Genomic DNA, 13,252 nt, shown 5'->3' on the forward strand with positions numbered 1-13,252 from the left:
ACAAGGGGCCTCTCTGCATCTTTAGGCTCTGAAATCCCTTTGAAAAGCTGACCCCTATCTCTCAGTGCATCTGCTCCCTGTTTGCAATGTGGGGATCACAGCACTGCCTACATCACAGGGGAATTGTGTGGCTAAAGAAATTGCGTGAGGTGCTTACTCCTATGAAGGCCATAGAAGTACCTCAGAGATAGAGATAGAGAGAAATAGTGAGGTTCCTCATGGGTAATAAGTTCAAAACCAATGATTTAAGGTCTTTAGTCCCATATTCAAAAAGTTTTGAGGATTTCTGTCTTCCAAAGCAGACACGTCCATTGAAGCTTAATTGGAAACCTAATTTTCTAGTGAAAAAATTTTGATGGAAAATTTTTCACCATCCCTTGTTCAAAACAGCTGTCTCTGGAAATTTTGACCCTGACTATGAAGCCGTATATTCTCCACCCCAAAGAGAGAAAAAAAATTTCTTTGTCTCATCTATGAGTCTCTTACATTGTAAGGATTCAATGCACCAGGGAACTTGTCTCAGTGGAAGCATAAAATCTTAAATATTCAGAGTCCTCCAGGCTTCAGAGTTGCTCAACACGCTATTCGCTCAGCTTCACGTAAGTTTTAAAGCACATGATTATATTAGCCTAGAATATTTTTTTAAAAAGTCAATGTGTTTTCTACACATTCTTGCTTTTTAACCAAGCACATCAGTGCATATCTTTGGCTTGGTCCTTTTTCGCCACTGCTTTGTACCTTTTGTGTAGTCATTTCCATGTGAGCAATGTGAGTGCTGACTGGGTATAGAAACACTCATGCCAGTACAAGTGGTTAATTCTGATGTGGAGTCATTTTTCACTCACATTGCATCGGTACAAATGACTACACATGGCACAAGGGAGGAGGAAATCAGCTGCTGGTGTGTTATTCTGCTCCCCTTACCATTTTGTTATACTAAGGAATAATATAAAGCATTATAATTTATAGCTGGAATTTCCAATGGAACCTAAGGGAGTTACACACCCAACTCACTTGAACTTAGAGTTCTGTGTCTGAAAAAAGTGTAATCAGGAGTTTGGCTGCTAAATACAGTTTTAATGGGTCTCTATGAAAACGATAGATAGATAGATAGATAGATAGATAGATAGATAGATAGATGCAGTGTTTTTTTTTTGTAGCCATGTCAGTACTGGGATATTAGAGATTCAAAGTGAGTGAGGTAATATTTTTTATTGGACCAACTTCTGTTGGCGAGAGAGACAAGCTTTTGAGCTTATGCCGAGCTCTTCTTGAGGTCTGAGCAATGTACTTAGGCTGTGTCTGTGCTACAGACCTTACAGTGGCATGGCTGCACTGCCATATGGTCTCCCATGTAGCTGCTCTTTGCTGACAGAAGAAAGCTCTTCTGCTGGCAAAATACAACCACCCTAACAAGTGTTGGGAGCTTTGTTGGCAGGAGAGCATCTCCCGCTGACATAGCGCTGCCATACTGGTGCATTTGTCAGTAAAAATTTTGTCAGTCAGGCATGGATTTTTTTTCACACCCTGATGGACAAAAGTTTTACAGACAAAAGTGCTAATGTCGACAAAGCTAGAGAGTGTCATAGATAAATCCAAGATGGAACAGATTGTTTAGCATAAATTGCTAAAACATATTTCAAGGGACCATTCAAGGTGAAGTGGCTTGTTAACACCCGGCCAGTCATAGGGAGGAAGGGAATGGGGGGGTAGCAAAAAGCAGCTGCAGCGGGGAAGCGTTAGTGGGGGTTACATATTGTCGTAATAAGCCAAAAATCCAGTGTTTCAGAGTATGTCTACACTATGGGATTATTCCGATTTTACATAAACCGGTTTTGTAAAACAGATTGTATAAAGTTGAGTGCACGTGGCCACAGTAAGCACATTATTTCGGTGGTGTGCTTCCATGTACCGAGGCTAGCATCAATTTCTGGAGCCTTGCACTGTGGGTAGCTATCCCGTAGTTCTTGCAGTCTCCCACACCCATTGGAATTCTGGGTTGAGATCCCAATGCAAAAACAATGTTGAGGGTGATTCTGTGTAAATGTCATCACTCAATCCTTCCTCCATGAAAGCAATGGCAGACAATCATTTCGTGCCCTTTTTCCCTGGATTGCCCTGGCAGACACCACAGCATGGAACCATGAAGCCCATTTAGCCATTTGTCACTGTCACCATGTGTGTACTGGATGCTGCTGACAGAGGTGGTACTGCAGTGCTACACAGCAGCATTCATTTGCCTTTGCAAGTTAGCAGAGATGGTTATCAGCTATAGCACTGTCTGCAATTGGAAACTGGTGATGAAGTTTATCAGTTATTTTGCATTGTTTGCAATTGGAAATTGGCAATGATGGTTATCAGTTTTTTTGTACCATCTGCTGCTGTCATGGGTGCTCCTGGCTGGCCTCGCTGAGGTTGGCCTGGGGTGCATAGACAAAAATGGGAATGACTCCCCAGGTCATTCCCTTCTTTGTTTTGTCTAAAAATAGAGTCAGTCCTATGTAGAATATGGGGCAGGTGTACTAGAGAACCAGAGAGCATAGTCGCTCCAGGCCAGAGCCCCAGAGATCCTGCCAAAATGATAATGCCATTCTAGGGGGTCCCCCTGCAACAACGCCATCCTTTGATTCCCTCCTTCCCCAACCCTCCTGGGCTACCGTGGCAGTGTCCCCCCCTTTGTGTGATGAAGTAATAAATGTAACCCTTCTGCCCCTCTGAATTGGCAGCAACAAGGGCCAGGTTCAATATCCAGGGGTTCCGTTTCAATAACACCATGCATAACCAGCTCAAGCCCCCACCCAGTGACCTGGGACACTTACATACCACACCCCCCTGGGCGCCTCTAGGAGGCAATACTTCCCCTCTCGCAAGCACGGAGTCTGAGTGTAGCAAAATCTTCTTAATAAATCCCACTGGAGAAACACCACAAACAGGATTATGACACAAACCATAAACAAAAAAACCCACCCCAGGTACATTTTAGGGTCTTAAGTCCAATCACCCCAAAGTCCAACAACTCAAAAGTCTCTGTCCTGGGTCAGTGCAGCCCCAAAGTTTTAGAGTCTATCTGCAGAGGTCCCTCCCCGCAGCCTGGATAGAAAGGGGCACCTTACGTGGTCTGAGGCCAACTGCCCTGCCTCTCCGTGGGTTCTGCTTCCGCCTTCTCCACGAACTGCTCCGCTTTACCAGCCGCTCCACTCTGCTCCTCCAGCTATCCTCAGAAACTGCTCTGCTCCACCAGCTGTCCTGTGAGCTCCTCCAGTTGTCCCTGCAAACTGCTCAGTTCCACTCACTCTGTGGGCCGCTCCACCCGTCCTACAGCTACTCCGCTCTGCCAGCCACTCTGCTCCACCAGCCATCCCCACCAACTGCTCCACTCCACCAGCTGCTCTGTTCTGCAGTGTAGCTTCAGGCTCCCCCACTAGTTAGCACAGTACTCAGTGCTCTCAGCTCAGTAAATTCAGCTCTTCAGTGATTTCAACTCTTAGTGATCTCAGCTCATAGTAGGGGAACCCCAGTGCTACTGCACCATTAGCCCAAAGTGAGTTCAGCTCAGTAACCTGTGTCTAGATTCTTAAGGGAACAAAAAACCAACTCTGTTCTTTAACACTGGAAAAAGGAAAATGTGCAATTAGCAATGCAGACCCTCAAAACATGCCCATACCATTAACCATACACACCAATCCCCAACATCTCTCAATTCATGGGGTTTTGGAACCCATATCCCATGTTTAGCAAGTACCACCCAACTGAGGTTGAGTCATTTCTGTCACAAAGCAGTCCCACAATTCCCCATTCACACAATCAGGGTGACAAACTTTTTTTCCTCCTGCCCCAATAACAAAGAAATTGGGGATCCCAGAGCTGTTAAAATCACCATCCCAAGCTGCTGTGGGGTTATGCTAAGTGGGTGGTGGATGCCAATGCAAATTCTTAAAATTCTGTCCACACTCTCTACATTTCACCACCAGATGTCAGGGTAGCTCTCATCCTGACTCTGCTTACATCAAGAATGCAGGAATAAGAAACACTGACTTTTTAGTGAGATAAAATGAGGGGGAGGCAGCCTCCCACTGCTATGATAGTCCAGGCAGTACAGAATCTTCATTAGACATGAAACGGGGGGGCTGATGGAGCTCAGCCCCCAGTTGCTATGATGAGAATGGTTTTCAATCCTTTTGCACCATCTGTCGGGAATGACCTGGAGTCATTCCCATTGTTGCCAGAGTGCCCCTGGCCGACCTCACTGAGGCCAGCCAGGAGCACTCATGGGATGATGAGAACAGTTTTCCACCATTTTGCACCATCTGCTATCGGGAAGGGAAGGGAAGAGGATGCTGCTGTTTAGCGCCACAGCACCGTGTCTACCAGCAGCATGCAGTAGACATACGGTGACATTGAAAAAAGGCGAGAAACTATTTTTTTCCCTTTTCTTTCATGTGGGCGAGGGGGGTAAATTGCCTAGATATACCCTGAACCACCTGAGAAAATGTTTTTGACCCTTCAGGCATTGGGAGCTCAGCCAAGAATGCAAATGCTTTTCGGAGACTGCGGGATAGCTGGAGTCCCCAGTCCCTCCTCCCTCCCTCCATGAGCGTCCATTTCATTCTTTGGCTTTCCGTTGCGCTTGTCACGCAGCACTGTGTTGAGTCCCTGCTGCAGCCTCTGTCTGGAGATTTTTTCAAATGCTTTGGCATTTCATCTTCTGGAATGGAGTTCTGATAGAACAGATTTGTCTCCCCATAAAGCGATCAGATCCAGTATCTCCCATATAGTCCGTGCTGATCAGCGCTCCACTCTGGGCAAACAGGAAATGAAATTCAAAAGTTTGCAGGGCTTTTCCTGTCTACCTAGCCAGTGCATCTGAGTTCAAATGGCTTTCCAGAGTGGTCACAATGGTGCACTGTGGGATATCACCTGGAGGCCAATACAGTGGAATTGTGGTCACACTAACCCTAATCCGACATGGCAATACCTATTTCAGTGCTACTCCCCTCATCGAGGAGGAGTACAGAAATCGATTTTAAGAGCCCTTTATATTGATATAAAAGGGTTTGTTGTGTGGACGGGTGCAGGGTTAAATTGGTTTAACGCTGCTAAATTCAGTATAAACGTGTAGTGTAGACCAGGCCTCTGTTCAGGCCATTATTTTTAGAGTCTAGCAAAGTTCCCAAGATTTTCTTTTGAAAGTGTTGTGCAGGTTTCCTTTGAGGGTGAGGATTGATAGGTTAGACATGAAGTGATTGCTTTGTGAAAAGTGTTCTCCCAGAGGTGATGGGGTGGTTTGGGGTCTTCAGGGCCGGCTTTAGCCAGTGCAGGGCCTGATTCTTGGGGCATGTACTCTCCCCCCCTGCACTTCGGATTTCCGCTCCAGCAGTGGTAGCGTGGCTGCAGGTTGCAGGGCTCCAGCCGCGGGAAAGGGGCAGCTGCACTTGCCATTCTTGGGCCGGGGGACCGAGGCCGTGGATTTGCGGGGCTCCGGCCGAAGAAGCGGGTATGTGGGGTTGCGGGGCTCTGGCCGGAGGAGCGGAACCACGGGGCTGGGGGCTCCAGCCGGGAGAGCGGGACCATGGGACTTGCTGTGCTCAGCCGGGGGAAGTGCGACCATGGGGTTGCGGGACTACCACCGGGATAGCAGGGCTGCGAGGATGCGGGGCTCTGGTCGGGGTAGCGGGGTCATGGGGCTCCGCCAGAGGAGTGGGGCTCTGGGATTGCAGAGCTCTGGCTGGGGTGGTGGGGTCAAATTTGCAGATGAACCGAAGACCAGACTTCAAAGAGAAACTGCTGAGCTTCGGTTCATCTGCAAATTTGACACCATCAGCTCAGGATTAAACAAAGACTGTGAATGGCTTGCCAACTACAGAACTAGTTTCTCTTCCCTTGGTTTTCACACCTCAACTGCTAGAACAGGGCCTCATCCTCCCTGATTGAACTAACCTCATTATCTCTAGCTTGCTTGCATATATATACCTGCCCCTGGAAATTTCCACTACATGCATCTGACGAAGTGGGTATTCACCTACGAAAGCTCATGCTCCAAAACCTCTGTTAGTCTATAAGGTGCCACAGGATTCTTTGCTGCTTTTACAGATCCAGACTAACTCGGCTACCCCTCTGATAACTGTGTATTCAGTGTCACCATAGAAGGGAAGGGCTCTCTTTAGACAGACATTTGCTTGGGCATCAGTAGAAAATGTTAAGTAAAATTTGATTTAAAAATTAAACCTGGCGCTTTGTCATCTTGTGTCATCATTTTTATTTCTTAGCTTTCAGCTATTTAAGTGAACTCTGAAACTTTCATACTGACTGTTTACTATCTGACATTGTATCTCTCTAATCTCTTTCATAACCATCATTGACTTTTTTTCCATTTTAATACTATCCCATAGTATCAGAGACAGTGAGAAAAATAGCAAATAAAGGTACATGGCTATCTTTCTATCTCTAGAGAGAATGATAGATATACATGCATCTGTCTCACATACAGAGATGTGATGTATTCCCTGCAGCCAGGGCCGGCTTTAGGAAGTGCGAGGCCCAATTCGAATAGTTTTGACGCGTCCCTGGCAGGGATGACTAAAAAACTAAAAACACATAAAAAAACATGGGGCTTGTACTCACTATGCAGTGTTCCGAGTCTTCGGCAGCACTTCGGCAACGGGTCCTTCACTCGCTCCAGGTCCTCGGCGGCATTGATGCACCCACCGCCAAAGATCCAGAGCAAGCAAAGGACCCGCCGTCAAAGACCCTGAGCGAGCGAAAAACCTGCCACTGAAGTGCCACTGAAGACCCAGAGCGCCGCCAGGTGAGTAAAAATTAAAAAGGCACCTCTAGCCAGGGAAGGGATTCACCCACGAAAGCTCATGCTCCAAGACTTCTGTTAGTCTATAAGGTGCCACAGGACTCTTTGCTGCTTTTACAGATCCAGACTAACACGGCTACCCCTCTGATATCTGAGTATGGTCATTGTACGAATTTCCCAGTTTGTCATGGATGAGGGTTTTGTCTTTTTTTCTAACACTAAAGCAATGATATGACCTGCCACTCTGAGCAGAATGACAATAGGGAGAGTTTTTGAGTTGTAAGTTATGTATCAATTTTGTCTGGATGCCATAGGACTGCAGAGGCCCCAGAGCTAGAGGGATCATCAGAAACGCTTCATAGACTCCTCAGGCCTATGTCAATTATGCATGCCTTACTAATGAAGAGGACCTCCATTGATCTGGAGCTCTTTGTGAAAGCAGGGGAAGGGGAGTTATCATAGTCATCAGAAGAATCCTAATGGCAGAGCATGTTATGGCGTGTTAAAGAAGTATCCTGTGGATTTCAGGCTACACCTGAAAGAGCAAAAACTGTATCCAGACGTGCTACGACTTGGCCCACGTCCCAATTGGCCGTCTCACCACCCACTCTACTTGGGCTCAAGCCTCGTCGGCCGCCTTCCTGGCACACATTCCCATCCAGGAGATATGCCGCTCAGCTACCTGGTTGTCAGTGCATACGTTCACTTCTCACTATGCCCTCGTTGCGCAATCAAGAGATGATGCCGCCTTTGGCTCAGCGATCTTGCACTCCGCAACGTCTCACTCAGACCCCACCGCCTAGGTAAGGCTTGGGAATCACCTACTGGAATGGATATGAGCAAGCACTCGAAGAAGAAAAGACGGTTACTCATCTTTGTAACTGTTGTTCTTCGAGATGTGTTGCTCATATTCATTCCACACCCGCCCTCCTTCCCCACTGTCGGAGTAGCCGGCAAGAAGAAACTGAGGAGCGGCGGGCCGGCAGGGGTATATAACCGACGCCATGGCGGCGCCACTCCAGGGGGCGCCCTGCTGGCCCACCGAGTGTTGCTAGGGTAAAAGTCTCCGACGAACGTGCACGCGGCGCGTGCACACCTACTGGAATGGATATGAGCAAGCACTCGAAGAAGAACTTACAGTTTTTTGATAATTTGGTAGCCTTAAACTGTGTCCTAGTGGACAGCTCCTTAATTCCCCAGAACATTGTGATAGCAGATACAATCTGAGAACCTTAACATTCCACACCTACCCCTTGCCTATCTCCAGCCTACACAAGCCTTCTTGTCCTGCTGGATGATCTGCCATTGAATGACACGGGCCTACGGTAAAACAGACAAATCCTTTGTGAAGAATAGGTGGGATTTTAAGGCTCCAGGACTGTACATGGCAGAACAATCCCTGAAGCCTCTTGTATCTGTGGGACATGCTGAGCTTTCAGAGAGATCAGGGATGGAATGGAACATGCAAGAGAGAGCTTGGTTGCATAGCAGCATTTTAAGGGATAGTATTGTGACAAACACCTCTAAGGGCTTCACGGTCTATCCCTGTCCTACCCTACTCTCTTCCCAGCACTACTATCCCACACAGATCAGCCATTATGATTTCTCTATGTGAGAAGAGCTCTCTGCAAAGTCACTTTATTGTCATCCTTAAAATTCTGCTTTGCTGTGATGCCTGCAAAATGCCTGATGATGGAAAATGGGCTTTTTTCCCATGGACATTTTTAACACAAACAAAACAAATAAAAGCATTTTCATCATTTTTCCCCATTGAAAAGTTCAATCCTTTGGCAAAAAAAAAATTAAATAAAACAAAACAAAACAAACAAAATTGGCCAAAAATTTGAAATATTTTAATTCTGAAATACTGCCTAGTGCTTTATGGATGTTGTAATTTTTATGCTTCAAGCCCACATTCTCCTGTATGGGCTGGAAACCACTCTGTCTCCTCAGAGTGAGAGGATGTGGTTGCACCATGGGAGATGTAGTCCAGCAGGGGACTCCAGTCCATAGTGAAGAATGGAGACACAGGGAACTGAAATGCAGCTGCCATGGGGCACCGCAAAAGGCTCTCTCAACCAAATTATTTAAATTTTGGGATATTTGGTTTTTCAACAAAAATTTGAAGTTTCCATGAAAAACAGACACTTAAAAGATTTTCTCAAAAATTAATAGGGTTCTGCCTACCAAGACCTCAAACATTCCCTGAAATTTTGTAATTGATCAGAGATGATTTTGAAAAGATACAGACAGAGAAATCACACCAAAATAAGCACAAGGCCCTGCTTTGCTAATGAAAGGTGGCTCAGCAGGAATTAAACCTAGGCTATTCAATACCACAGCACAGGATTTTAACACTCAGCAAAACCCTTCTGCCCATTCAGTCCAAATTCCTTGGCAGGTTCACACACCTCTTTGTCTTAGGTGGGGGAGGGGGCTTCTGATTAACTCATCCTGACAGTTATGCGAATAGAAGTGTGTATTCACACATCAGTTAGAATAAGTTTTTTAACTCAACCATAACAAGGTTTAGTCCAGGTCATAATGAGGTCCCTCACCTCAGGGGAGGCTCAGGCTAGTCACCCAGGCTTGGCCCCACCCTACAGCATCCACACAGCTATTTTTTGTACGCTAGCACAAGGCCTGCTAGCACGAGCCTGCCTACCAAGGCTGGGAGGCTCACCTTCAGCTGCCCTGTAGACATACTCTTCAGTGGCTCAACTACTGTCATTCCTTCAATTAGTTCCTGTGTATTAATTTGTATCAGAGGCCTAAGGATTAAAGTGCTATTCAATGGGTAGAATTTTCAAAAGCACCAAAGTGACTTCAGAGCCAGAGCTCCCCTTTCAGAAGGACTTAAGGATGGGGGAATCTGTGTCTCATTGAAAGTCAATGAGATTTATGCTTTTAAGTCAACAAGACACTTTGGGAAAATTTACCCAATGTGCTTAAGGATGAAAGATGCTGGCACTTTTCAAATATGCCATGAGTAGCATTTCCTCCACACCTACCTGCTGTTTTTTTAATTGACATCAATTTTGTTGTTGCTGTAGCAAAGAGGTTGTGTCAACAGTAATCATTCACATAATTTATTCTATTTTGATAGCCATTAATCTATTTAGAGACTGACGCACTGGGTCTTAGAGAATGTCTACACTGCAATGTAAGCCTAAACTCAGACTCAGGCTTGAGGATTTCAATCTGACAAACGCACATTCAACCACCATTCTACACCTACTGAGAATATAATTAAGACTTCTTTTGCCATGGCCTCTGCGATCAGGATACTGTTTCACAAGCCCAGGCAAAAGGGGTACATCCAGTTGACTTTCCAACCCCAAAGTGATAGCAACGGACCGATAGGACTCTGGGGTAAAGCAAACTACCTTTGAACAGGAATGGAACTACCTTTGAACAGGTCGTGGTGCTGAAGGGTCCGGGAAACGTGCTAACAAGGCTCCAGAAATGCAGCTTTCCTCAAGAGCAAGTTCTGGTCATCCCAGGTCTGTATGACAAGGGGGTCCCACCAGTCTGTGCTTGTGGCCCTGGTCCAGAAGCACCAGTCTACCAAGGGAGAAAGAGCCATGAGAAGCAGCATCCAGGTTGAGTCTGTCAGGTTTGTATCATCTTCCTCCTCCTCCAACAGGTGTCTTCTTCTGCAGGTCAGAAAATGCCCCTGAAATGTCCACCAGTACCTCATGGAAGCTCTGCCCATTGCCTGAAACAGGAGTGAAAGAACAAGCAAGACAAGTGCTTCAAACACTGACTCCTCCTGTTGCTGGCTCCAGCTGCCAGGCATGTGCAGACTCAAAAGACAACTTGGTCCGATACCTTGGCAGGCTGCAATAGCTTCTGGTAAAGTGCTGTGGGATAGACAGTCAAGTTTTCCCTCAGTGCACCACAAACAAAGGGCTAGAAAGGCTACTCACTTGGAAGTTGCTAGGAAATCTGGCACAGACTGGCTTGACTTAGGTCTGTGTAGTGCAGCGTAGATGCCTGAGTGCTGGTGTGAGGTCCGGGTCCAGAAATTCTAAACCAAGTGTTAATATTCAGTGTGGACACTCAAGCCTAGGTTTACACTCACTAAGCCTACGGTTTCAAGTCCCACAGACACTAGGCTTACATTGCAGTATAGGCACACGCTTACACCCCTTCTACCCATTGCAAAATGATACGTAGTACAACAAATGGGAACAGCAGTACAATCTTCCCAGATATAAACTTATGGAGCTTTTGGGAATACAGGACATCAAGGAGAGAGAAAATATTTGAACCAGCTAATTATGCCCATAGTGATCTGAGGCCAGTGCCTAAGTAGAATGTGGCATTCACACAATTCAGAGAGAGCAGAGAAATAGATGAAACACGTATCTGAAATCTCAAATGTCACCATGTGGAGTGTAGAGCTCAAGACAGTCAGGTTTCCAATTAAGGCAGTAGCAAGTATCAGCTTTAGCCATGAATGGGAATGACATCAACCTAAAACATAGCATGTCTTCACGTTCTCCAAAGCAGTTCCCATTGATTTGAGCTAGGGCCCTACTAGATGTAAACTTTCTTGTTCATTAAGCCAGATGGATTCCTTCACAGATCAAATTTCAGAGTAGCAGCTGTGTTAGTCTGTATCCGCAAAAAGAACAGGAGTACTTGTGGCACCTTAGAGATTAACAAATTTATTTCAGCATAAGATTTCGTGAGCTACAGCTCACTTCTTTGGATATGCATCGGAGAAGTGAGCTGTAGCTCACGAAAGCTCGTGATGAAATAAATTTGTTAATCTCTAAGGTGCCATAAGTACTCCTGTTCTTCACAGATCAGTGACTCTATCTGAATTCATTTGAGAAACATATATTTATGGATGACTTTTCTCAGGAGCTCCTTCACCTCTTTGTTTCGCAGGCTGTAGGTGAGGGGATTGAGCATGGGAGTCAGAACTGTGTAGAAGACAGAGAACACTTTGTTCAGCGCTTTCAGTGTATTGGTTTTTGGTAGCAGATACACAGTCATTAGGGTCCCATAGAAAACTGTAACCACAATGAGGTGAGAGGAGCAGGTGGAAAAGGCCTTTTGCCTCCCGGTGGTGGAAGGGATTCTCAGTATAGTAGCAATGATACAAACATAGGATGTCACAGTTAATAGAAATGGGCAAGGAGAGTCTAGGGAGGTGAGTATTACACTAACCACTGTGATCATGCTGGTGTCACTGCAGGAGAGTTTTAGCATTGGGGAAAAATCACAAAAGAAATGGTCAATTTCACTGGGGCCACAGAATGTTAATTCTGACATAAAAGACGTTATTATTACACAAAATAGAAATCCAATTATCCAAGAACCTGCTGCTAGTTGGAGGCATAATCTGCCATTCATCAGGGCTGCATAATGCAGGGGCTTGCATATCGCTAAATATCGATCATAAGACATCGCTGCTAGGAGATAACATTCTGTAGCTGCCAGAGAACCAAAGCAATAAGGCTGTGCAAAACAGCCACTGACAGAAATCATTCTGTCTCCAGTCAGGAGACTGACCAGTAACCTGGCCAGGATGGTGGATGTGTAGCAGGTCTCCAAGCAGGACAAGTTCCCCAAGAAGAAGTACATGGGGGTGTGAAGGTGCTGATCAGCCACAACTAGCGCAATGATGAGAATGTTCCCAGACATGGTCACAATGTAGATCACCAGGAAAACCAGGAAGAGAAGGACCTGCAGTTCAGGGAGATTCCCGAATCCCAGGAGGATGAATTCTGCGATGACCGTTCGATTGTCCTCTTTTGCTTTGTCTACGAGGTGCATCTAGGTACAAAGAAATGTACTAAAAACTCAGAGGTGGGACTTTCAAAAGGACAAACATCCCAGCTTTAGCCATGAATGGGAATGGCATCATCCCAAAACGTAGCATCTCCTCACGTTCCTCAGAGCAGTTCCCATTGGTGAGAGCTAGGGGCCCTACCAGAAGTACACTTTCTTGCTCAATAAGTCAGAAGTTAGATCTCATGGATTTATTCATTTATTCTCTAACAGGGGTCGCCGCTTGTGTAGGGAAAGCCCCTGGCGTGCCGGACCAGTGTGTTTACCTGCTCCGTCGGTAGGTCCGTCCGATCGAGGCTCCCACTGGCTGCGGATCGCTGCTTCGGGTCAATGGGAGCTGCTGGAAGTGGCGCAGGCCGAGGGACTTACTGGCCATCGCATCCAGCAGCTCCCATTGGCCCAGAGCAGTGATCCACGGCCAGTAGGAGCCGCGATTGGCCAGACCTGCGGTAGGCGCAGGTAAACACACCAGTCCAGAACGCCAGGAGCTTTCTCTACACAAGCAGCAACACCTGTTTAAGAAACCCTGCCTGAATCCTTTTGAAAATGGAATTTAGGATCCTCTGTCAGTTAGGGATTGTTGCAACACTAAGCTCAGCAACCCCTAAATAGCTTTAAAAATCTGGGCCTGAGGGCTTTGCTTTA

At 46.2% G+C, this 13,252-nt stretch overlaps 1 protein-coding gene across 1 annotated transcript; it reads right to left on the reverse strand.

The window, feature by feature from the left end:
• Window positions 1-11,635: 11,635 nt before the first annotated feature.
• LOC127032113 (olfactory receptor 10A7-like) lies at window positions 11,636-12,592 on the reverse strand. Its single transcript, XM_050919145.1, has one exon. The coding sequence runs from the start codon at window positions 12,590-12,592 to the stop codon at window positions 11,636-11,638; it is 957 nt and encodes a 318-aa protein (XP_050775102.1).
• Window positions 12,593-13,252: the final 660 nt, after the last annotated feature.

Source organism: Gopherus flavomarginatus, chromosome 12 (genome assembly GCF_025201925.1).
Source record: "Gopherus flavomarginatus isolate rGopFla2 chromosome 12, rGopFla2.mat.asm, whole genome shotgun sequence".
NCBI lineage: Eukaryota > Metazoa > Chordata > Testudines > Testudinidae > Gopherus > Gopherus flavomarginatus.

What these genes read in the sequence shown, in the direction of transcription:
- LOC127032113 (XM_050919145.1), bottom strand. Translation starts at nt 12,592, where the DNA reads ATGCACCTCGTAGACAAAGCAAAAGAGGACAATCGAACGGTCATCGCA.